At 36.8% G+C, this 23,993-nt stretch overlaps 1 protein-coding gene and 1 pseudogene across 2 annotated transcripts; one reads left to right on the forward strand and one right to left on the reverse strand.

The window, feature by feature from the left end:
* Positions 1-1,134: 1,134 nt before the first annotated feature.
* LOC131791258 (TNF receptor-associated factor 6-like) lies at positions 1,135-23,862 on the forward strand. Of its 2 annotated transcripts, XM_059108605.2 has the most exons (10): positions 1,135-1,479; positions 1,831-2,019; positions 9,314-9,523; positions 12,880-12,940; positions 14,994-15,101; positions 15,734-15,895; positions 17,718-17,792; positions 19,221-19,298; positions 21,356-21,636; positions 21,932-23,862. In XM_059108605.2, exons 2-10 carry the CDS (start codon positions 1,895-1,897, stop codon positions 22,419-22,421), a joined length of 1,590 nt encoding a protein of 529 aa, XP_058964588.2. In that variant the 5' UTR covers positions 1,135-1,479; positions 1,831-1,894; the 3' UTR covers positions 22,422-23,862. The 2 variants fall into 2 exon arrangements, with proteins under 2 accessions (XP_058964588.2, XP_058964589.2); XM_059108606.2 differs by lacking the exons at positions 1,135-1,479; positions 1,831-2,019; positions 9,314-9,523 and adding an exon at positions 12,553-12,571 and having other exon boundaries at positions 21,932-23,852.
* On the reverse strand, positions 2,904-9,487 carry LOC136282822 (uncharacterized; annotated as a pseudogene).
* Positions 23,863-23,993: the final 131 nt, after the last annotated feature.

Consider the following 23,993-nt stretch of genomic DNA (forward strand, 5'->3'; position numbering starts at 1 on the left):
AAAAGTTCGATGGATTCCTCCACTAAAATACCTAAAAAATTAAAACAGTTTCGCGGGTTATGCAAAAATCGAATGCTACTGGTACGTTTTATTATATTTCAAACTCTGTTTTCAAAAGGAATTCTCATCTTTGTTGGTGTGTGGAGACAATGCCGAATTTCATTGCTTAGATGGTAAACGGTTTGCCGAAAAATTGGATCGGTATACATTACCACCATTGTGTTCAAAGACGGGAGGCGCTGCAAATGCATAATATGAAAAAGTATTTCGGCGTATTAGATTATGCACTTAGAGTGTTTTCCAAGTGCTTTCCTTTATATGAAATCCCTTTAAATATTTCAACACTTTTCCGCCCAGTGCATTGCGTAAGTTTTTAAAAAATTGCCTCTCTACGAGGCCCACACCGTATTGATAAAAGCAAAAATTCAGTTAAAAATAAAAGAAACTGCCCACCATTTTTCGAAAACCTCCTCTGATTTAAGTCCTTTGAGTGCAAGGCCTTCTTTACAAAGCATGTGTAACTACTAAGAAAACTCTCGAGCATATCCTCGAACTCATCTCTTTTTCCATCGAAATAACCCACGAAGTACCGGTTTTCGACAGAACAATTTTCAAGGTTTTCCTCAAGGAAGTCAATCTCCGATTTGTTTGAAGAAGATTGATTGGTCGCCGCCATCATTACGCATTCTAGTGTCTTATTCATCCTTTCACGGGCTTTCGCAATATTCGCAGGTTTCATAATTTCCCCGCCGACCAAAATTACCGTGTACTCTTACCTTCGACGAACGCCTTCGATGTAGAGTCACCCGACAAGCTCTCCAGCATATTACACCTTTCTCGAGACCACCGAAAATTATACTTAACAAATTCAGGTGTTGTTTGTTTATCACGTCCCCGAGTCCCCGCGCGTCCCCGAGTCCCCGCGTCCCACTTCCCCGAGCCCCCGATTCCCAGTCCCACGTCCCAGTCCCACGTCCCAGTCCCACGTCCCAGTCCCACGTCCCAGTCCCACGTCCCAGTCCCACGTCCCAGTCCCACGTCCCAGTCCCACGTCCCAGTCCCACGTCCCCAGCCAAAGTCGACAAAATATGCAAGCTTTGCAAGCTGTACCTTTAGCCGGTAGTATTTGGAGCGTTAGCCCAATCACTCTGACGAAGGTCTAAAGTAAACGTCATGATTCACATTTTAACTCTTAACGGTGGCCAACGTTTTCAACTCAGTTGTCAACACATTTAGGGCAGTCTTACACCAAGTACTACCCCTAAATTACCTGCTGTCCCGACCGGAATACAATTGCGCAGTTGTTGTTGCCCGCGCGCCGAATACAACAGCGCATGAGTGTTTAAGGGAATTTATAAAAACTTGATCAGATACATCACTATGCGCAGAACAATGAAATAACAACTTCCTTGATAAACAATCAAATATATGATAAAAGAGAGATGTCAATTTTGAGCGAAGAAACGCTTCTTGAAAGTGGTAAGTAAACAAAGGTACATGTTAATGTAGATCCTAGTTACCCGCGGGTATTTACGTCTGACAGCACTGGCGGTTGTGCCCGTTCTTTAGGAGACATTTATGTATTGCTATCCTTCATCTCCGAAGCATTTTCATCGATAAACAAGTTGAAACGTGTACATTTCCTTGTAATGGCCTTTATAATTATCAAACCCTGTTTGTGTCTGCGTCGATTTGAAACACTGTTTTGCAAGCTGAAATTGGGATCTTTTAAGTTGTACTCAAAATGATTATTATTGTCCTACTGACCTTTGAATGTACTTTCACTGCAGTGAAAACCGTGACACAAATTTTTCTTCTGTTTCTCTGCAGGGTTTCTCAAAGGAAGCACCAAGTGGGCTGGCATGGATTCCCTTTTAGAACATAACGGTTGATTATGGGATCCTTTATAGAATTCTTTATGATGAATCAACAAAATTCCAGGTCACGTTATTACACACCGATATCAACGAATTCTCTTTCTTTGATACGTGTTTCGAATTCAGGCAAAGGTTCAGACAGGTCAGTATCTTCTATGGGCTCAGCGCTGGCTCCCGAACAACTGGCTTCCCTATAATCTTTCATTATATGAGAAAATAGTTTTCAGAGAACCAATTAAGCTATTGTTGTTTAATTAACGAAAGGTTTCCATGTAAATCGATTTTGTACTTTCTATGTTGACCTCTAACTTTTGAAGAACTCAACTTCTTTCTCAGTTCGGTCGGCCACTTCCGAATCCTCGTCATCTGCCAACTGTATGGGTCGTTTTTATACTTCCGAATAATTTGCTTCTAGTAGGGCCTGAATCATGGGTACAGCACCAGGAAGAAAAATAGGTCCGCAATGCGAATGTGTGCCTAGGGAAAGAGATAGCGGGTAGGGAGTGGACATAACGTGACAAATTCTATGTGTTCATGGCCACCATTAATGAATGGGAAAATTCGAAGTTATGTATTAGTGTCAACCTTTGACAACCTAGAAATCAGTCTAACATGCTCTTTATTTATTGAGTCATTTTGAGAGACTCTTGTGCTTCTTTGGTGTTTTGCTTGTCTTCTAAGGCCGTTTCCATCTCCTTACCGTGAGGTTTGTTTGGAATGAGCATGTTTGTATTTGTAAAGCTATTCTAACAATTATTATGGGGGAAGTGGTAACTTATTTATTTTTGGGGGGGTGTTTGAAGTGGTGAACTCAGTGTAATACTGGTTGATTCCCAGCCTCATCCCAGCCTCATCCCAGCCTCATCCCAGCCTCATCCCCAGCCCGAGGCCAGTAGATTCCATTTGCAACAAAATTTGCTTGAATGGAGTAGACTGTTCCACAACGTTGTATTTTTCTTTATTGGAAAATAACAATTGTAATACATGTATAATGCTTATGATTATTTGTGAAAATTAGATGGAGAAGGAATAATGTATTAACATGAGGCTTGAATGTAACCATAATAAAATAACAGGATAGGGAACGAAACCAAACAAGATGGAATGTTGCTGATTTAATATGTTGCTATGGGCGTCTATTGTGGCAAGAACTAAACATTACATGGCCAGTAAGGTACTTGTATAGTACTAACAAATTATTATCATTTGTTTTGTAAACAGTGGGAGAAGGTAATCATAACAGCAATGAACATCAATGTAATAAAGTTGAGAACAGAACAAAAACAACAAGAACATCTAATGAAATAATTAGTGCTTAAAACAACCCCTAACAAATCAAGAGTATTTTATGGTGCTAGAAACTCAGACAACTGTATATTGTTCTGTTTGTCATTGCACCATTACAGACAATCAACAATTGTTTTTTTCTGTCAAGTTACTAGAATTAATCTCAGTGGCCAAAGGAGAAGTAACTCTTCAAACGACAACATGCAGTAACATTATCATTGTGCTATAGCTAAGCTGACAAAAACTGAGAAATAATTTTGGATGCTTTATCCACAATCATTTTTTGAGGTCCAGCATGTAGCAGTTGTTTTTCAACACTTTAATGTCAACATCTGATAAGGCTGTGTCACATTTGATATTGTTTAAAAAGCTCTGGACAGCATCATTGAAAGCTGTGTATGTTGCTATTTTCTCCCCAACTTTAATGACAAGCTGGCAAACAAGTTTGGTCTTTAGCAAAGAAAATAAAGTCGTTATCTGACAGTTAGAGCATGTTACGGTGTCATCAGTAAAATTTGACTCTTCTTACTTTCTGCTGCAAACTATACAAGAACAATGTTGGCAAACATCAGCACCAATGCAAGTTCCTGGTACAAGATAATCATGCAATTGTGGAGTAGTTAGATTAACATTTGGTATGTCACTGATTTGTGTTATTTTAGTGAACTCATTGGTGTTTACAAACCTAGAGTCATCAAAAATCTTTATTTTACAGTTTTCTGTGGTAAGATTTTCCTGCCTTCACTTTGTCTATGGTTTCTTCCCATAGAACTAGTTTTACTGAATTGGTTTCATCGGCAACTACGCAGTCTGCTTTGTACCTTGTTCTTTCTCTGTGAACAATGGCTTGCTTGTTTTCAGACTTTGTCGATATCTTTACTTTGATATCAACGGTCCCATAAGGATTTGCATCTAGAACTTGACTGATAGTGTAGAATCTGTTACTGAAAGATTCCTTGAATGGGAATTGCAGAGTGGTTGTAGCGACCTTGAATTTCTTGGAAATGGTGTATTAGTAGATGACGAGAATCTTTTTTAGGAAGATAATTGGGCCCAACTATCTTGACTGGTGATTTTTTCTGCTGTAACTGGTGCAAAGTGACACGCTTTTCTGGGGAAAAGCAGACAGCACGAACTGCTTCATTTTCTGAAGTTTGTGATTTTAAGTCAAAATACTTTGTGGTTGTGTTTGATGCTGTCTTTATTGTACTTAGGAGCTGTTTTGTTTTTGGCAGATCATTTGGGATCTGCTGCATTATTTTGTTCTTGAGTTCTGAAGAGTTTGCTTCAATGACACTATCTTGGGCTTTTATTTTGTACTTGGAGCCTTGTTTGTATAAACAAGGGTACATCCTGTAAATGATTCAAATTAGTTTCTGTGAATAATCTCTCACGTAGCTTTAGAAAATCATTTTCTGTGTGTTTGCCTTCTTTGAATCTGTTTGAAATTTCTGCAAATACTTTGCTTTCTTTTTGTCTCATGATCTCATGTAGTTCAAACAATTTAAAGTATTCCTGCTGTAAATTTAAAGAAAGTACACCCTACTTAAAATCATCAGTGTCCTTAAAATTGTAACCATTCATCACATGCTGAAGTTGAAATAAGTCACCAATTGCAACAATACTGACACCACCAAAATCTTGATTACTCCCCTTAATATCTTTTAACCTGTTGTTTATTTGTATGTTGAACATGCTGTTTCTTACCGTTGAAATCTCATCTAAAGCCCTCCAAGATTAGATCTTAGAGTATTTAGTCTACTATAATCCAAAGGCTTGTAATTTTTTAAAGACTGGCTTGCTGGTATTGCAAAGGCACTCTGAATTGTGTTGCCTTTGATATTAAAAGCTGCCTTCCCAGTGGATGCTAGCAACATAACTTTCACTTGGTGAAAGTCATCTCCAGCTGAAGAGTTGAGAAATTTTAGAGCAGCCTGATCAAGTGCTTTTGTAAGGTGTGATTTTTCAATACTTGCTCCTCCACTAAGGAAAGAGTAGAATGGTTTGTCTGAGGTTTTTATGAGATGTAAGATATGATAAAAAAAATTCTTTTTGCTCTTTATTGAGCATCAGAACCATTTCCCTGTAGTCTTCATCGGCTATTTCATTTAGAATAAAAGGCTCACAAGTTGCTGAAGTAGAAGGAATTCCAACATCATTTGAGAAGTCATAATGTTCATGAAAGTCAGTAGGTAGGTCTAGAGTGCCTTCAGCCTCATCTTGAATTTCAGTGTGTTCTGTGTTTGGTGCTACTAACTAGGTACTTGTCCTAAATCAAGCTCATCTTTATTTTCTTTTAATATATCTAACTGTTCCTGAATCTGTGATAGCTCTTCACTACAAACAGCATACTGGTTCATTTGTTCATCAATGGCATCTTTCGAAAGTAAGAAGTGTTCTTGAAATGATGATCAACTTCTTTGTTTCTCCATGTAGTAAAAAGCATCATTAACTCCCGAAAGTGTTTTTCTGGATGTGATTCTTTATTAAACCAAACACTTCTAATGATTCTGGCTTTTGCTGGGTTTTGTTTTGAACTTTCATTCAAAATGTCATCATCATTATGATTGTCATCATTTATTGTTTCTAAAGGAAGACCATCAGTATCTACTAAAGGTGATTTCTTTACAAAAGGCTTGTGATTTGAATCATACCATGCTACCCAGTCTGCTAGTGTAACATGCTCTAGACTATAGGTCTTTGAATGTACCTTTTTTAAGGGCTGCCAGAGTGAACATCATCAGAATCATCTTCCAACTGTTCAATTTCCTTCATAGGTTTTAACAGTTGAACTCTTTCTGTTGGTGGTGAGGTGTTGATAAAATTAATGTGACTTGACAACTTGATTTTCTCATTGGAAGGTGGAGAGCTAGGTAAACTGCTTCTTGAGCACTAATCTCAACACTGTTAAGAAATGTGTTTCCAATGTCTTGTTGTTTTATGGTCGAGTTATTTTCTCTAGCTTCATCACATGATTTTCTCAAAAGCTCACTCATTCCTTTTTGTGCTTTTGATATATATGATACAATATACATAGCACAGGCATAAACATCAAGCACAAACTGTATGTCCATATTTGCTCCGATTCCCAGGCACTAAGACAAGCAGGATTATAGTTGTTGACTCTCAGTTCACTTGGACTCATTTTTATAAACATGGTTGGAGCATTTAAAGACAAGAAGAAACAGCGAGCAATTATTTTCTGTTATATTTAAGTCATTAAGCAACTGATCAAATGTGATTCCTTTCCCCTCCTTCAAATCAAATAAGTGCTTATTTATAGCTTTCTGAGATTCCTTGTGATTTTTTATTTCATTGGCAGACATATTCCCAATTAAAGGATACAGAATTTTAGTTGATCTCATGGGAGGTTGAGGAAAATTGAATCTGCATTGCCTCTTTGCTTTCTTTTTGCAAGTGTGAGAATGTCTATGAATTTGCCTGTTAACAAGGTTACGCAACTCAATGTTGTTGGAGGGTTTTTGACAGCTTATAATATTATCTATGAAAGCAGTGATAGTATCATCCCCATTCACTCCAAATACTGGAGCATCTTTGAGCCAGATCAGCATGTGGATATGAGGTGAGCCATGCTGCTGGTACTCAACTCGGTAAAACCAGTCAGAAATTTGGCCGAAGGGTAGGGCATTGCTCATCAGAAACTTATAAAGAAATTGATTAAACTGATAATCAAAATGTCTTGCACACATAACAGGGTCACTTTAAATTAATCTGCACTTTTCCTCCCAGTTAAAGTTCTCCAATTCAATATTGGTGTATTGCTTATTGTCTACTAGCTGACCAAGAATTCTAAGATGATTCCACTGAAATTCAGCCGATGGAAAACTGCAAAACAATGTAGATGTGCCAAGTTGACAGATCATTGCAAAGAGATCTTCTTTAGCTTTTTCAAAGTAGGGGGTGAGCCTCTTAATGCCTGTAGACATTTAAATCATTCATCAATCATTCTAAATTTCCAGTTTGCTTGAAATATCCAGCTGTTAAAGGCCTTTTGTTACCCTTGGTTTTTCTCAGTGCAATCTGTGACATTCCTAAAAGGGTTTTCATTTGCAGCTTCTTGGTTTTAAAAAATATATTTTCCATACACATAGCACACCTTCTGTCTGAACTTCTTAATTCTGATTTACAAATGTTGCTATAATTAATTTTCACAAGTCTTTTTTCATTTCCTGGTCTTGGTTCACCAAGAAATATACCCGGATATGCTAATTCCTCACAAAATTTGTCTTTAGATATACTTTGAGGTCTGCTGCCTTCCCCAGGTGCAGTATTGAGAATATGTTCATGTTCACATTCATTGTCTTCAACAAAATTCTTGCTGTTAACATTGTATCAGTAACACCTGCTACGATTTCTGCCTCATCTTCACTCCACTCATCATCACTAGAACATTTCTGCTTCTGTGCATTGATGCTTTGAGAATTGCCTAAAATGTTATCTTTTCTCAAGTACTCTTCCTCAGTACTATCATTTAGTTTCCACTCCTCACTGAAGGTTATACCTTCCTCTTTATAAAGAGAACTGTTGATTGAAAGCCACTTAGCTGCTTAAAAAACCTTATGTGGTCTGACATTCAAAGACAAAGCTGAACTTTTATATTTTAACTTTCTCTTTAACTGAACTTTAATGGTTCCACTTGTACTTTCAACTCTTGGTAAAATGTGAACAGTATCAGTTATATCTGCAGGGGCATTAACAACATTGCCACTTATTTTACCTCTTGGAGCTTGTAATAGTTTAAAATATGACACTATGCCTATACCATAATTGGTCACAACCGCTACATGTATATATTGGACCTTTAGATACAAGACTGTGAAACAGAGAGATGACATGCCCTAACATTGCTTTTCTCTCCTTGTAAGCATCTCTTTGTCCTTTAAGTCTTTTTGCTCTATCATCATTACTTTCGTCAGCTCTTCTCTTTCTCATATATTGTTGCATATAAGTTGTGCAGTTTTCCTCCTCCTCGATAGCACAAGTTTTTGACTTCTGAGAAGGCACATTACCTGTTTTGTTACTTTTCTCTACTGGTATACATATATAAGCAGTGTTTCCAACTGTCTGTGTATTACTAAAATGACTGTGACAATTTTGTGATGAATTCAATTTGACAGACCTATGACAAAAATGGTTCTTGAACCTCTGAGGCAATTTAAGGGATGTATAATAGTTTGTTCAGCAAAGTTATGATGAGATTCAACGATGTGAATTATAAGATTCATTGACTCTGCAACTCCTTGTATTATAAGAGCATCACACCATGTACCTTGTCTTGACATATTATTTAAATAGCCTATCCATGATCTATTAGTATTACTCTCAATAAATCTTTCTGAGTGATCGACCAAATACTGTACTCTTAATACTTTAAGAAACATCATATGTAGTACGATTTACTACAGCTTCCAAATGTGTTTCAGTGTTATTGAATGCCCTTTCTGAAGTTGAAAAGTCGCCTTTTCCATCGTTCCGAAATCGAGGATTTTCCATGAACCCATTTTCAATCCTTTTGACAACAGTTCGTATGAGGGACTTTCCATCAGTTCCCAAAAAGTGAATTTTTCATGAATCCTACGAGAGGATTTGCAATCGTTCCCACAAGGGAATTTCTCTTCGTTACCACATGGGTAATTGCAGTTAGAAAGTTCGGTTAGAACACAAAAGAAGTGCATTTTTTGAGAACATGAAGGTCGCTCGGGACGACAGCGCCGCAAAACTCGGCTGCAGTGACTGAAGTGACTTTCCACTCAACACATCGGAAATGATATCAGAACAAGCTCTTATTTTTTCACTCGAAGGGCGGCCGATGTAGTTTTTGAGGCTTGCTTTACTGTGATGACCGGAGATCGCCATGATAAGCGTATACAATATGTATACAGTAGACGGGTTATTCGGGGTTTCCCCGCCAAATTTTTTCCAATCGGTGAACTTATCATATATCACCGGCGACCAATCACAAGCCAATCCCAAGCCTTTTTAAACGTGGTTTTCACGAATGTTAGTAGTTTAGCCATACGCTATCATGTAAGCGATCGTAACTTTCGGTGACAAATAGCGAAATGACCACCAAACGTGGAGAGTAGCACTGATTAACCAGCTATTTTTCGGTTCGTTTCTTATACCAGCCCCATGTCAGCCTCGAGCACAACAGATACCTCGGCTGAGCTGGATTCATCACACGGAGTTAAACCAAGGTCTGAAGGATATGACGAATACTTTGATCCACCTTTGGAAAGCAAATATAAATGTTCTATCTGTCTTTTGGGGCTGCGAGAGCCAGTGCAGACAAGCTGTGGTCACAGATTTTGTCGTCGCTGCATTGTTAACTCTATGAGGTAAGCGACAATCTTCTCAGAAAATTTTGATGGGTTGACCGAAAAAATAATGGAATACTACGAAGTTTTGGCGAAACAAAATTTGAAAGTAGAAAGTTTCTAAACGATCTTAAAATGTCCTAAATCATCCGATTTAACTATGCACCTTAAATTTATGTTAGTTTTATGGCGATCTGTTTAAAAACTTCACCGAAATAGCCGATTTCTGCAATATAATTTGCGTTATTCTTCCCTCCGCACCTCAGCCGCCTGCCTTGTGCCGTCTGCGCAAAAATTTTTTTGGGATCACTTAGATACCAGGCTCAACTAGGTAACCAAGCCTTCTGATGATTTGTTAACAATTCTATACTCACCTCCCCCGACTGGTTGAAGTGCGATTGGATGGGGACAGGGAAGGGAACATTTTTGTTACTTGCGCGCGAAAAAACAAATTGGAAGTTATCTATTAACCCTTTTTTTTTATTTTCGCGTGAAAGAATATTACCTTATTTCGCTGCGCTCCGTTCAAATACGAATCTTCTGCCTTTGGCTAAAATACGCTTTCTTCGTGAATTCTAAACTCTACTCACGGTCAAATGGAACCGAAGGGAATTTCAAACCTAGAAAATACTTGCTTCTGAATAGTATCTTAGCTCTGCTCTCGGTGACGTTTTTCCGAAGGACTCGCTAGATTGCAGAACAATCGCAAGAAGTGCACCTCGTTGAGTACAGGTCTTGAAAATGTATTCAATGTTAAAAGAAATCCTAGCAGGCAAACAAAATTAACCTTTCGGTAAACTACGTAATTGAACCAAGTACTTTTTTTAACGGACCACAAAATTCGTCATAAGTGTAGTAATCCGCTTATTTATTCTTGACATTAAGCTTATTTCGACTTAATAAAGCAATTGGTATCAAACATATGAAAATACGTATTTGACAACTTGATAATCTTGTTAGAACGTCATAGGAAGTTGTACCTTCAAAGAAGCTACGTGTAAAATCTGTAAGGCCTTTTCACTGTTTATAGCGGTAAATTTATATTCACCGTGGAAGCTTTGCACGTCTTAGTTATTTGCTTGATTATTTTTTGACGCTGTTGTGTTGAGCATCCATCTGAAGTGTGCGTGACTGAGTGCTCAGGGTGTAAAGAGTGAAAACGGTACGCAAACCTAATAATTTCGACCCCTCCACCCCTCCCTGCTCCACCCTCTACAAAAATGAGTAGTTTCTGGACCATATTGACTTGAAATTTTACACTTGGTAATTCCTAAATTGACTGATGCCTCACACAAGAGAAAATTATTTTCATATCATATATGTGCATCACTGAGGCCTTCCATTAATAAAAAGGCTATTCTGGTATGTTCCAATAATGGCTCTGGGTCAGTGCGTTTGCAACAAAGGATGGAAAAAATGAATTATTATTATTATTATTAACATTATTATTATTGTGTTACATACTCTTAACCAAATTTGAAACTTTACCACTCCCCTCCCCTAAAGCAGCTACATGTAAACAATATAGGGCCTTTTTTAAAGTCCTCACAGTTTAATGCCTCAAGGCTTGCTGGTTTGGCAGTCAGTGGAAAAGTAATGAAAGAAATACATTCAGTTGGATTTAAATGATTATAATTAAGATTTAAATATCAATTCCAACTGAGCAATGACTCACGATACAGAAAACAAGACATTGATTGCATTATATTAGGTGGCTTGATCCAAATGAGCCAAGAAAGCTTTTTTTTTTGTTTTGTTTTGTACCTAATCATAAAAAAGCCCCATATTCTGTAATTGTAAGTCATAAAGTGAAATTCAGTACTCTATCTATATTCAATAGACCTAACTGCAGTTTTCAACACCACCTTAATGGGTTGGTGGGTAGGCATGACCTTGCAGTATTTGTATGAGAATCCAATGTGAAATAATCTTTGTGAATTATATTAGGTGGCTTGATGCAAATGAGCTAAGAAAGCATTTTTTTTGTTTGGTACCTAATCATAAAAAGCCCCATATTCTGTAGTAGTAAGTCATGGAGTGAAATTCAGTACTTTAACTATATTCAATAGACCTTACTGCAGTTTTCAACACCACCTTGATGGGTTGGTGGGCAGGCTTGACCTTGCAGTATTTGTATAAGAATTCAATGTCAAATAATTTTTGTGAAAAATTCTGTTATGATAAAAATATCAGAAATATGGCAAACGTAAGCAACAGTTGTAAACGTTACAGGAAAAGGATTCTTCTGTAAAAGAATTTTCTTCTTGCAGACTAAAATTTCCTGAAAAAAAAAATAACAGACAATGCAAGGAAAATCTATTACAAACAACAGGGCAAATTAAAGGACAGGTACAGCCATAGCCACTATGAAGTAAGCATCCCTACCACTCCCAAAATGCATTATCAGTTGCCTCAGATGTCCAGGCAGTCCAGGCAGTCCAGGGAACAATTTAAACATTGACTCAGTCTTGTGTAATCAGATTAATTGTTGCTAAGTGCATTATTTCATGACAGCGTACTTCAACAAGTTAGGTATACATATAGTATATACCATAAAAGCAAATTATTTCTGGTGTTATTGCTAATTGAGATATCAGATCAAGAAAGTATAAGGTTATTAATAAAGAGTTAAATTTTAGCAGTAAGCTTTTCGAGTTATTGATTTGACAATTTACTGTACGTTGTAAAATTACAAAAGAAAACACTAAATTTAGGTTGTAAAACACTAAAAAACTTACTTACTTACCTTTCAGTCTCAAAAAGTTTTCCTCTTTACTGCTTTAAAAATTTGAGCTTGTGTTTACTACTCGCCGAAGTTCCTTGTATTCTCTAGTGTGACAAAAAAGGTCACGCAAGCAAGAAAAGGCTTGGGCACAAATTCAGTAGGCTTGGCTACTGAATTGAGCCTGGTTTCTAAGCTCCTTCAGAAAGTGATCCCAAAAAAAATTTCTGCCACCCCCTGCCTGTTATTATTCACCACTTCACGGGTTTATTTGGAACCAACACAGTGACCAGCTCCCAGTTGGCTTGTTAGCTCAGTTGGTAGAGCACTGCACCGGTATCGCAGAGGTTATGGGCTCAAATCCCGTATAGGCCTGAATTTTTTCACTAGTGCTATGAATATTTGTGTTGGTCTGGCCGTAAAGGCAGAAAACGTTACAACTGATGTGGGAATTCAGTCTCTCCCCAATTCTCCCGCGACCATGACGCTAACACGGAAGCAAATTGACCCTGGGCTTAGATTTCCTAAAGCGAGTCCTAGCTGTACAACTGAGACGAGTTTATGAGCGCGATTATTATTATACACTTTCAAGGTTAGGACACCATTTATAACATTACACAAGATGATTAAAATAAATTTTTATCATTTCTTCAAGGAACTGTGGTCCTAGCGAATGTCCAGTGGAAAGGTGCAATGAAAGCGTCACAACGTCACAGGTATTTATTTAACTTTTGTGTTGAGAATACGCAGACCTTCGAGGACAGATGTTGTGGGAATAAAAATGTAAAATATTGAAACACACGCGAGTTATTTACCAAAACATATTTTTTCATTGAATTCTTTAGCCTGTCTAAGTGCGAATAGCCAAATTGTACCGTCCACATATATGACTCCCGAAGGGTTTCTTGCGGCAAAAATCCTGAATTTTGATCGCGTAAACATCTCCCGATTTGTTTGCACTTGGAGATCTTTGCTATCTGTTTGCATTTAAACCTAGAATGTGGATGGAGAAATAAAAAGGGAAAGAAGTACATAGGAGAAAGTAAAAAGAAGTCTTGTTGTCAGCACAAGAAGTAAAAAAATTCGACGCGGAATGGCGAAAAAATCTCACCGAAACGGATTCGGTGATATAGTGAGATATTCGGCCATTCTTCAGTAGCTCTCCGCTTCCACGATTTTCTATCTGTTTCCTTGAAAATGGTATCAGGAAAACAGCATGATATTTTCTCAACAAGTTGTGATCAATGTATTAGCCAACAAGGTTGGCCATGAAAGTACTACAGCATGGTATAAACATCCTTACCTTTAGTTTGAAGTGTCTGTGACTCAAATATAAGTGCAGTGAACCCCACTTTTAGTCTGCACATCAAGTGTCATCTTTTTGTCATCTTTATCGGGGATCATATTTCTCTTCTTTCCATAAATATCCTCAACCTGATGAGTTGTATGACAACAGGTGTGGAGAATATTCACTTGGTTGTGCATTTATTACAAAGATCCACTTTGCATGGTATTAAATTTTGCAAGAAATGTTGGAAATGCACCCAAAGAAGGCTTAAAGATGATAACCCAGTGGGTGGTGTATTATTTTACAAATCTAAAGTCTTGGTATCCTGCACCCAAAGTGCCACGATCCTGTCGGCTACACTGGTATTCAAATGTTATCACCTGTACTGATAGCACCACAGAGCATACAGAAGATGAGGGACTAGGCAAACAAATTTGGTGTAGCAGTGCTTCAGATGGCAAAAGCTGGAACTCTCCTGTCAAACTTTGATCAGAAAGGGATTCAGCCACATGCACTGCTCAGCTTTGAACTCTCTGGCTTCAAGTTGCAGCAAAAAAAGGAAAAAACAGACAAAGAGGAAAATGAGATATTAGAGTATGATTCCCAAGCAGAGATGAAGAAACAGATGAGTCATTTCCAGACAACAAGACTGGATGTGATGATGGCGGCATTCCATCTTTAGAACAAGAGGCTCCTTTTATCATGGAAGATTTTCCCGCTTCAGAAGAAGTCTTCGCTTCAACAGCAGAATTACATTCAGTCAATTTTTCTTTATTTTCCTTGTTGTGGAACCAATGGGATTGCTGTCAGATTTTGTTGTTTTACTGATACACTTGTTGACATTGTTATTTGTTTCTTTGATACTGACCTGTTTCTACTAAAAAATATGTTTTTCCATGATCATAGTTAAACAGAAGGAAGTCATTATCGTGACTAGCATGTGTCATTCTTGTAAAACTTTGAAAACTGCTGATGAACAATATCACTGGGGTGAAAATAGATAAATTTACGCCTAACAGTGAGCAAAGACTTCAATGTATCAATTCTGGTTGTGAAAATCATCACCCACTGAAAAGGCCTTTTGAGTTGAGGGAATGGACTAAGAACAAACACTTATGAAGGGAATTGGGATTGGCCGTCAGGATTACAGGATTGAGATACATTTTTAGTTCACATTGCAGAATCAAAGAACCCTATTGGGGACCCTCTGTACATAGAAAGGTAGAGAACCCCCATATTTTTTGCAAAACAATAATAGCATGATTTCAAGGACTCACCTTGAGGGCGAGTGAAATTTGTAGTCTTTGAAAAATTTAAAAGTGCTTATTTACACCAAATTGTGTGAGAAATCATGTTAATTTGAAGCAAAAGGCAAAGTACCTTTTGTGATGTGGAATTGAACCCAAGTACATGTACATTGCACAAAGCTGTCAATCATTAAATAAGTTTATTTTATCATCACTTACATATTTTAACTGTAGATATACCCAGACAAGTTTGCAGAACGAGAAATGATGACCTTTCGGGTTTTTTGTCAAGCAAATGAAGAAAATGAATGCCTTTGGAAAGGACCCCTTGGAGAGTTAGAGGTATTTTCTCTTGAGTTTGTCAGAAATATAAGGTTGTTACACCTGAGTTTCCTAACAAAGAAAATAAATGGAAAATGGTCACTTTGCAATTTGGAAAATCTCTTTTGCCTATAGGTTGCTGAATGGAATGAATGAATGTGAACTTTGTGGGAATTGCTATAATTATTTCTTGAAAACAGAAGACATTAAAATTAACAGTAGTAGAGTGGATCTGTATTTTATCAATTATTATTTAATAGGAAAGTTAATTAGCAAATGACATACAATAATTAAAACTAATTCAACAATCAACTCAGTTGAAAATCAATAATTGTTTAACAAACATATTGGCAAAGGTTTATTTAGTAAGAGAAGAGATGTGCTTTACCCCGAAGGTACGTACATCAGAAAAGGTGTGTTCTTTAACACAGAGTAAAAATATTAGCATCTTAGCAGACATACTAAGATTATCTAAAAACTAAAAAGCACCCCAAAAAGTTACCCCTAGACTTTTGATAATTTTCTTTCTACACATTACTTTTGCTACTAGCAATCTAATAAGGTTTAGAGACAACTGTAAGTACCATTTACTCCAGGTAGAGAAAGGGTCAAATTTTGTAATTGAAAATGACCAATTTGTCTCTGTATAATAGGATCACAGAAGTGAGTGTCCATTTGTTATGGTTGGCTGCACTTATGACTGTGGGAAACAAGTAAAGCGGAAAGATCTCCAGCAGCACACAGCAACAGAATGTCTGCTTAGGAAAATTTCCTGTGATTATTGTAATGAGGCAGTTTTGTGGAATGAATTGGAGGTAGACATAGATTTGTTACCTATTTTCATACATTATAATCACATGATATTCCCTACTGATATTATTTGCAACCCTGAGTTGTGTAAATAGAGAATAATACATGGGCATGACAATACTATTTATCGCATAAACTGCGGTGTTATACAAGGATTTCCGGCCCTGAGAAAAGCCGTAACAGCACCTGTGAAAAAATATTGTATTTTTTCACGTGTGTTGATATAGCTAATCAGCTGCTTACATGTCACATGCCTTTGGCACCACTTGGTCAGGTTGATGAATGAACAGCAAAGCCTTCACGATTCTCAATACAAGTTGCTTGTCGGAGCTTTCTCGAATTATCGCAGCTAAAACACTAAAACATCGGTATTTCTGAGAGACAATGAGGTTCAAACTTTTCTAGAGGGGGAAGAAAACCAATATACTAAAAGATAAACTGAAAGTTGCATATTCAGTGGCTTTGGTGCCAGCATTTCTCTCGGCTGAGAATGAAAATCGACAACTGGAAGATTTGCCACTGGCTGATTTTGGCTGTTTACCTGAAAGACTTCTTCTGTCGGTGAGGACTAAGTCAATAAATGAGAATTATGTAAATTGAAAATTATGACCATTGTTGTTTTTGCAATCATGATTCAACACATTTTTACATCTTAAGAGTCAGTGCCAACGCACTCTACAATTGTTACTTGAGGATTGTCAACTCATTTATTTTCATTCACTAATGAAGTCAACTTTTCTTCCCAGTAAAGGGCTGTTTTGTTTATATGATAAACAAAATAATACATGGTTGCTTGTAGATATGGAATTTCTCTTCTTGTGTTCAACTCGACATCTCACTCATTCGCTGCACTCACTCATGAGCTATCGAGTTAAACACTCGAAGAGAAACTCCATATCTATGCACGCCCATGTATTATTCTCTATATATCATATGATGTGCAACCCCTCCCGCACGATCCAGTAGAAAGCCTTTGTAAAAACAGACCTTTATAGAGCAGGATGAGTTGATCTGAGCTGGTCAGAATTCACCTTCCAGTCACGCACTCATACTCATACTCATAAATTACAAGTTTCTTGTTCTCAAAAAAATTTGAATTGAAAAATATTTTTTGTGGTTGTCCCTCATGCACCCATCTATCACATTCTACTCGGCTGGAACAACATTTTCAACAGTTATTGGCAATATAATGAAAAGCCTATTGATTGAATTTGGTTAGGCTGGACAGGACAATATTTGGCTTGTGAGCCAACTATTTTTCCTGTCCAGTGTGACCAAACTCAGTCAATAAAGACATTGTACATTGGCTACAACAGTCAAGGAACTTGATCAGACATTTTTCATTTTACATGTAATTATAGATGTATACTCCAAAGGCTTTATTGGTGTTGCACAGTTGCAGAAGGCTCAGACCATGTATTGATACAGGTTATTTGTTTTTGGGAACTCCCCCCCTTTTTCAGCTCTGTTTTGTAATTTTGGAAAAAGTTAGGGACTAACTCTTAAGGAAAGGACTAGTTAGTAATTTATTTAAAGAAAACTACAGGGGCTATGATGATTCGTTCGTTTCCCTCACATCTTTTTTTTAAGTATCCTATTATGGTGTGAAAGAATTTTGTCTCCAAGTGTCCTGCCAACATTGGTGATCTTGTGATTTGCCAAAAATTATGACCCTCCCTTAAGTTTAATTTTCTATTATTGCTTAATTTTTAAACTTCTTCTTAAGAGGCTATAAAATAATTTTCAGATCAAAATCTATACCATGAGACATAATTTAAGCAATAATTAAACAGTTATAGTTGAATCATGCCTTTTTTTTTGTTTAAGCAACATTTTGAAAACTGCTCCAAGTATCCACAACAATGCAACATGTGTGGGAAAGATGGTATTGAGAGAGGCAAGGTAAGGTCTTTTTTTATTTGATTTAGCAATTCCTGCAATAATCTGCAATTATAACAAAATGGTTTTCATTATCTTTACAATAAGCAACTTTGCAAATGCTGAGGTCAGAATGAATGTTGGAATTGGCCAATCCAGTACCAGGTCCCTTCAGGGGCTTGTTGTTCACCCATGCTTTTAATCTTTGTTGTTGTTGTGTGCAAACCTTTTTCCTTCCTCTTCAGCCCTTTGGGGAGTTAATGGGCTGAGGAGATCATTGGTCTGTGTAGGCAGGTGAAAATGACTGTAGACATTGGTACAAGGTACAAAATTTTAACCTCTTAAATTTCCAATTTTTGGGTTCATGGGTTAGAGGTCCATAACAAAGTTGAGCAAAGAAGAGAAAAAAAAGGAGGGATTGTGCATCAAGACAATGTTGATACAACAACTGTGATGGAAGCTGAAAATGTCATGAACAAAACATTTTTCCACAAACTGTAAATAACACATTTTATTTAAATTTTTGCAACTAATACAGGATATCTTGGTTTGTTATTTGTTCTCTTCAGCCCATCATGGAGCAATAGGAGGTCTGCAAACATACACTTTTTATAACATTTGAGAAACTACATGCCTTTTGAGAGACCTGGTGTAGGGTTGACCAATCCCAGCATTCATTTGGTGGCAGCAGTAGTAAAGTCGTGTACTTTCCATTTATCACAAATAGATTCCATGTTGCAGTGCATCTGTTCAGTAATAGACCATAGATGACATCATGAGGACATGGTAGGAGGAAAAAAGTGGTAGGCAAGGCAGAGCTGAGAGTGTCACTGCAGGATGATCCTACACATTTGGATGTCATCTGTGATCTATAACTGAACAGACGCACTGCATCATGAATTCTGTTTGAATTTGAAAGTTTCCTTTATCTATTACTTTGGTGTTATCAAAGTTATTATACAACATGGTTGTTGCAACTCAGGTAAATTGCAAAGCAACCAGTCAGAATTTCAAAAATTCCCACATTTTTTTCAAGACCAACCCCTCAGGATTGAAATTGTGCAGAGGATTTTACTTGAGCAGTCAGATTTGATATGTGATCAATTTGCTTGAAGAAACATTGTCCATTTTGAATTGTGATGCCCCATTTGGTTCACGATTAGATCAAGCTAAAAAGAAATAATTTTTGCCAAATAGTACATTTCACAACCTTTTTAGAGATATATATCCATGCTTTTTAGAGATATGCTTCAAGTAGCATGTTAAAAAATTTTTTGCAAAGGACACCCGCAAATGTTCATCTTATCCTTAATCTCTTTAATGAGATTAATGAACATCCTACCTTTAATAATTCTTTATAATTGTACAATAAAATATTGTGCATAGCCTCTAGTTTCTATTGATTAAAGCAAATATCCTTGGTTCTGATATTATTATGTATTGCCTTACTAGATGGAATACCACTTGGAACGAGTGTGTGTAAATGTGAGAATTAAATGCCCCCTACACACTTCTGGATGCTCATTTGAGGTATTTATTTGAATAATTATGTATGTGGCCTTGTGACATTCACGTATAGAAGGATCATAGAAATACTATAGAAACAAGGAAAAACATTGTTTAAACTGTTTTTCTATTTATAGATATATTTTAATCAAACATAGATGACACATTTGTGTAATGCAAAAAAGGTAAAGAGTACATGGCTGCTTCAAAATAAATAAAATGTTTTGGGCTGCAGTATACTGTTTGTTTTGACTTGTCATGTATTGACAGATGTGGTTTCATGTTTGGATTGTTTTGCTTGCAAGTCACACAGTCAGGCTTTTTGACAATGGCCATTCAGATTTCAAGGATCCTCTTGGTTATGCAATTATACATTGAAAAAATAACATCTGTATTTTAGATATAATTACCAAAATTAATTAATGTTTGAGGGGTTACCCTCTCTCTGGTTGTTATTGTTCTTGCTGTTATTTTTAAAATAGGAAACAAAAAAAGAGAAAACATTTTTGAAAGAAATCACTTTTAAGTAGACAACTGACTGGTTTTGTAAAAGAAAGAAGGAATTTTAAACAATTTAAATTACAAGCATGAAATGCCCATGGTGGAGCTGTTCAAGTTACCAAACATGAATACTCTTAGAGATGAAATAAATTTCTCCATTTTGGGTTAAATTTTGTTTGTCATCCAAGTCATATTAATAATACTCACTTTGAAATTTTCCTTCCTTTTTCATGTTGATTGTTAGCATGAAGTCTTGAGCTCTCAGGGATTTAATACTTACAACAGCTAAAAAGCAAGACCTCTAAGTTTAAAAATTAATCAGTGTGTTCCCATAACTTTTTAAAGGCCTTCACATGATTGACACTTATCTTTGCCAACAATTATTTGACACTCAATGATGCAGGGTTTTATCAGTAAATAGGTGGGGGGGGGGGGGGGGAGGGGAAGAGATATAGGGGGTCACAGCCTCCCATTTCCTGTATCACATTCTCCTGCCTCCTGTACTTTTGTGCCCATCTGCCTCTCTGAGCTCCTGCCCTTCATTGTATTACTCCCATCTTCAGGTCAGTAAAAAGGATCAGAAACCTGGGTTATTGGCAAGCTGTGCTAAAACATATTATTCTTGACCATTCTGTGGTATTGCATTTTTTCAGGGGAGGGGAGGTAATTTTCTCAAGATGAACATTATTACACACTAGTTTTCACCGACCTGGATATCACAGTTTGACAAACAATTCACTTTAGAGAAGAAATTTTAAGTCCACTGTGCCATCAAATAGCTATAATTGTTACATTAGTTTCAAATGTGTATTTACTTGCATTTAGGAATCCCCAAGATACTGGGATTGTGCTGTTTAGAAATGAAACTGAAAAGGCTAACATAATACCAAGAGTTCAGCACTCATTTCTAATTCCTTTTATCTAGTGTCACTAATTTCATATCCATTGCGGGGCATTATGCTATTCACAAGTCTCATTGACATTGTGATAGTAAGAATGTATTGCATCCTACAAACTTAGTGGCTTCCCCCAGCATGAAATGATTGTATGTATAAACAAATGAAATTACGAACTCATTTAGACTTGTTCACTGGAGAATTTTGACTGTTACAGTTCACAAGATACTAACAAATTCATTCATGACTTACTAGAAATACTAACTTCAATAGGTATCCAATTTCACCAGTATTCACCCATTCTTTTCAACATGAGAAACAATTTTTGCTTTCTGGCTTATAAAGTTTTATTTTACACCTTGGCGGTCATTAAATGGAAGTCAGATAACTTTTCTGGGTACCAGTGCATGACTAGATGATAAGCAGTGATGAACAACAAACTAGTGTCTTTTGAATTTCTGTTTGCAGCTCCTTCTCTCAGACAGATCCTGTTTCCTGCCCTCTACTGCCCCCTGTTCTCTCAGGCACCTGCCCTCCTCTCTCCCTCTGTATTGAATAATTTTCCTTCCTTGGCTTGTGAAAGCACTACATAAATGCATTTGTGTGTTGTCTCTCACAATGATCTTTCTACTTAAATGCACCACTTCATCAGTGAGCTGTCTCACAGACTCTTTCATTTTACAGGGCCTACGATCTGATGTCCACAAACATATTACAGAGGAGCTTTCTAGTCATGTTGGCAACTGCTTGAAATACAAGTCAGAGAGTGACAATGGAAATAACTTTCCCCAACTGCAAGAAGACCAGGAAGGAAGGCTGACCCAACTGCAGCAAAGTGAATTAGAGGAACTAAAGAATCATTATACCCAGCTCAGTAATGTGGTTCATCTTCTGGAATGCCAATTGAAGGAGACAAAGGAAGCACAAATGAGACTTGAGACACCACTGCGTGAACAAGAAATTATGTAAGTTTGCTGAGAGCTGGAGAATTAATGATCACTCTTGGGAAACTAGCATGGGAAGCTAAATTTTCAAACACTATCTCCAATAATCAGTCCCTGAATTTGTCAATATTTCACTTTCTTTTGGTACAACTTAAACTGACTTAAAATAAATCTAACATCCATGAGGCAGGAGCATCACAGTCTGAGTTTCTATCTATTGTGCTACATGTATCTTGAGTTTAAAACAGTGACCTTGACTTTGACTTTTTTTTTTCATGAACAGCAACAACTTTCCTTCTCCCAATTAAAATTATAGGTTGAGGAAGCAAGCAGGACGTTTTTGCAATGGAACATATACCTGGAGAATAGAAAAGTTCAGAGATTGTTACGAAGATGCCATCAGTGGAACAAGCCCAACAAAGTACAGCTCACCATTTTACACCAGTCTGCATTGCGGGTACAACCTGTGCATGCGAATTAACATGGATGGTGTTGATGATGGTGTTGGTAAACACGTAGCGTTGTTCATTCATTTGATGCGAGGTGATCACGATGATTTCTTACAATGGCCATTTGCTAAAAAGTTCAGATTGTCCATCTTGAATCAATCTGGAGATGAAGGGGAGCATCATGATATCAGCAAAACCCTGGTGGCTGAACCTAAATGGAAAGCATGTCAAAGACCAGAGGCACCGCACAACTACTATGGATTGGGTTACCCAAAATTTGCCCCCATTGAGCTGATTTGTCAGCCACAGTACACCAAGAATGATACCCTGCTGGTAAAATTTGAGATGATTGGTTAGTTCAGTACTCTCATGACTTGCTTAGAGTCTTTAAAACATATCAGTGTATGTGGAAAGATCATAAAAGAACTCTGGCAGTTGATTTTAGGATAATTTTTAGGTAAACATACATGTAATGAACATTCTATTCAGTTTAACCCTTTCACTTTTATCATTTGATGTTCATGATTATCCTCCTACTGAACTTCCATGCACATATATATATGTCAGTTCAATCTACCAGCTGATAATTTTTTCATTAATTGTGGTCACAGATCTGTTTGCCAGTACATGACGTCAAAAAATGTTACAAAGTGAAAGGGGTTGTTTCAAAAGTGCCTGAATGATTCTCATAACCTAAACTTAGTTGTTAATTTAAAAAGTGGTCCTGTTACATTGATTTGTACCTAGTTTTTTATGTAACTTGAAACATGATGCACTTGCACTGCAACTAAAAACAGTTGATGCCAGTAAGTTTTAGGGAGTGAACATTATCAGGAAGTAGAACATGTTTTGACATAAAGGTCAGGCCCCTCACATCTGTTGTTGTACACAATTTTTATAAAAATCATGGAATCTTTTCCAGTAACCTATGAGTTAAGAGCTATCCCCTAAAAAGAGTATCCTCAGAGAGCTTTAACTCTTATAATTTTTTTTCCTAAGCCAAGAACATTTTGCCATTCTCTGTTTGGAAAGTACTTAATTAAGAAAAAAAATTATTTTAAGTTTGCCAAAAGTAAACTGTGAGTGAAGTAACAAGGTTATTGTTTAATGTAAGAGTACTGATTTTTATGTAAAACAATTACTGGTAATAAACATTTTTTTACATTGTTGAGTACAATTCAGGAACAAAAGGGAACAAACTCTCCTTGGCACCAACCCTTTTAACTGCAGGTCTCTAGGAGTTAATGAGTTCATTAAGAGTGTTCTTGCATTTCAACTCTATAAATATAGCAAGTGTTAAACTTATAAGTACATCCAGAAACTGGAAAGATTTGTTTTTACAAGTAATTAACTAAAAAGAGCTGCTATTAAATAGTAGATTATTAGTTAACTTTGGACTTGATCAGACCTAGGTAAAACTTAAGCTGGCTTATCCAATAGTTAGTTACACACATTGTAGGCTCAAAAAATTATGGAATGGCTGTGACTGTGTATTTTTGTTCTAAAGAACTGATAAATGTGGGTGAAACTGGGGAGCATGCAGCTTGAAGGGTTCTTAGAACATATTATAGAGAAGATGTACAGCTATGCTACAATTTAAAGAAATAGGATCTGTATCATGCATATGTTATCTGGTTCCATTTTTAGTCTTTGTAGCTTAAACAAAATTTGTGGTTTCATTATTTTTTGTACTTAGGTGAGGAGAGGTAGTATGAGATTTAAGCATCTTACTGGAATCAGAGTACTCTATGTGCAATCTTTCCAGTAATTATGACACTGTTGGATCTCCCACAAGTATTAATAAACTTTGTAGAATTATTAAATTTCCAAGGTTGGCTTCTGTCATTCAATGTTATTTGAGTCTGAATTATAATAACAGTTAAGTTACTGCACCTAGACTGCAAAAACAGCTGAATCTAGGGTAATTTC

The sequence above is a fragment of the Pocillopora verrucosa genome, chromosome 8 (assembly GCF_036669915.1).
Source record: "Pocillopora verrucosa isolate sample1 chromosome 8, ASM3666991v2, whole genome shotgun sequence".
Taxonomy (NCBI): Eukaryota; Metazoa; Cnidaria; class Anthozoa; order Scleractinia; family Pocilloporidae; genus Pocillopora; species Pocillopora verrucosa.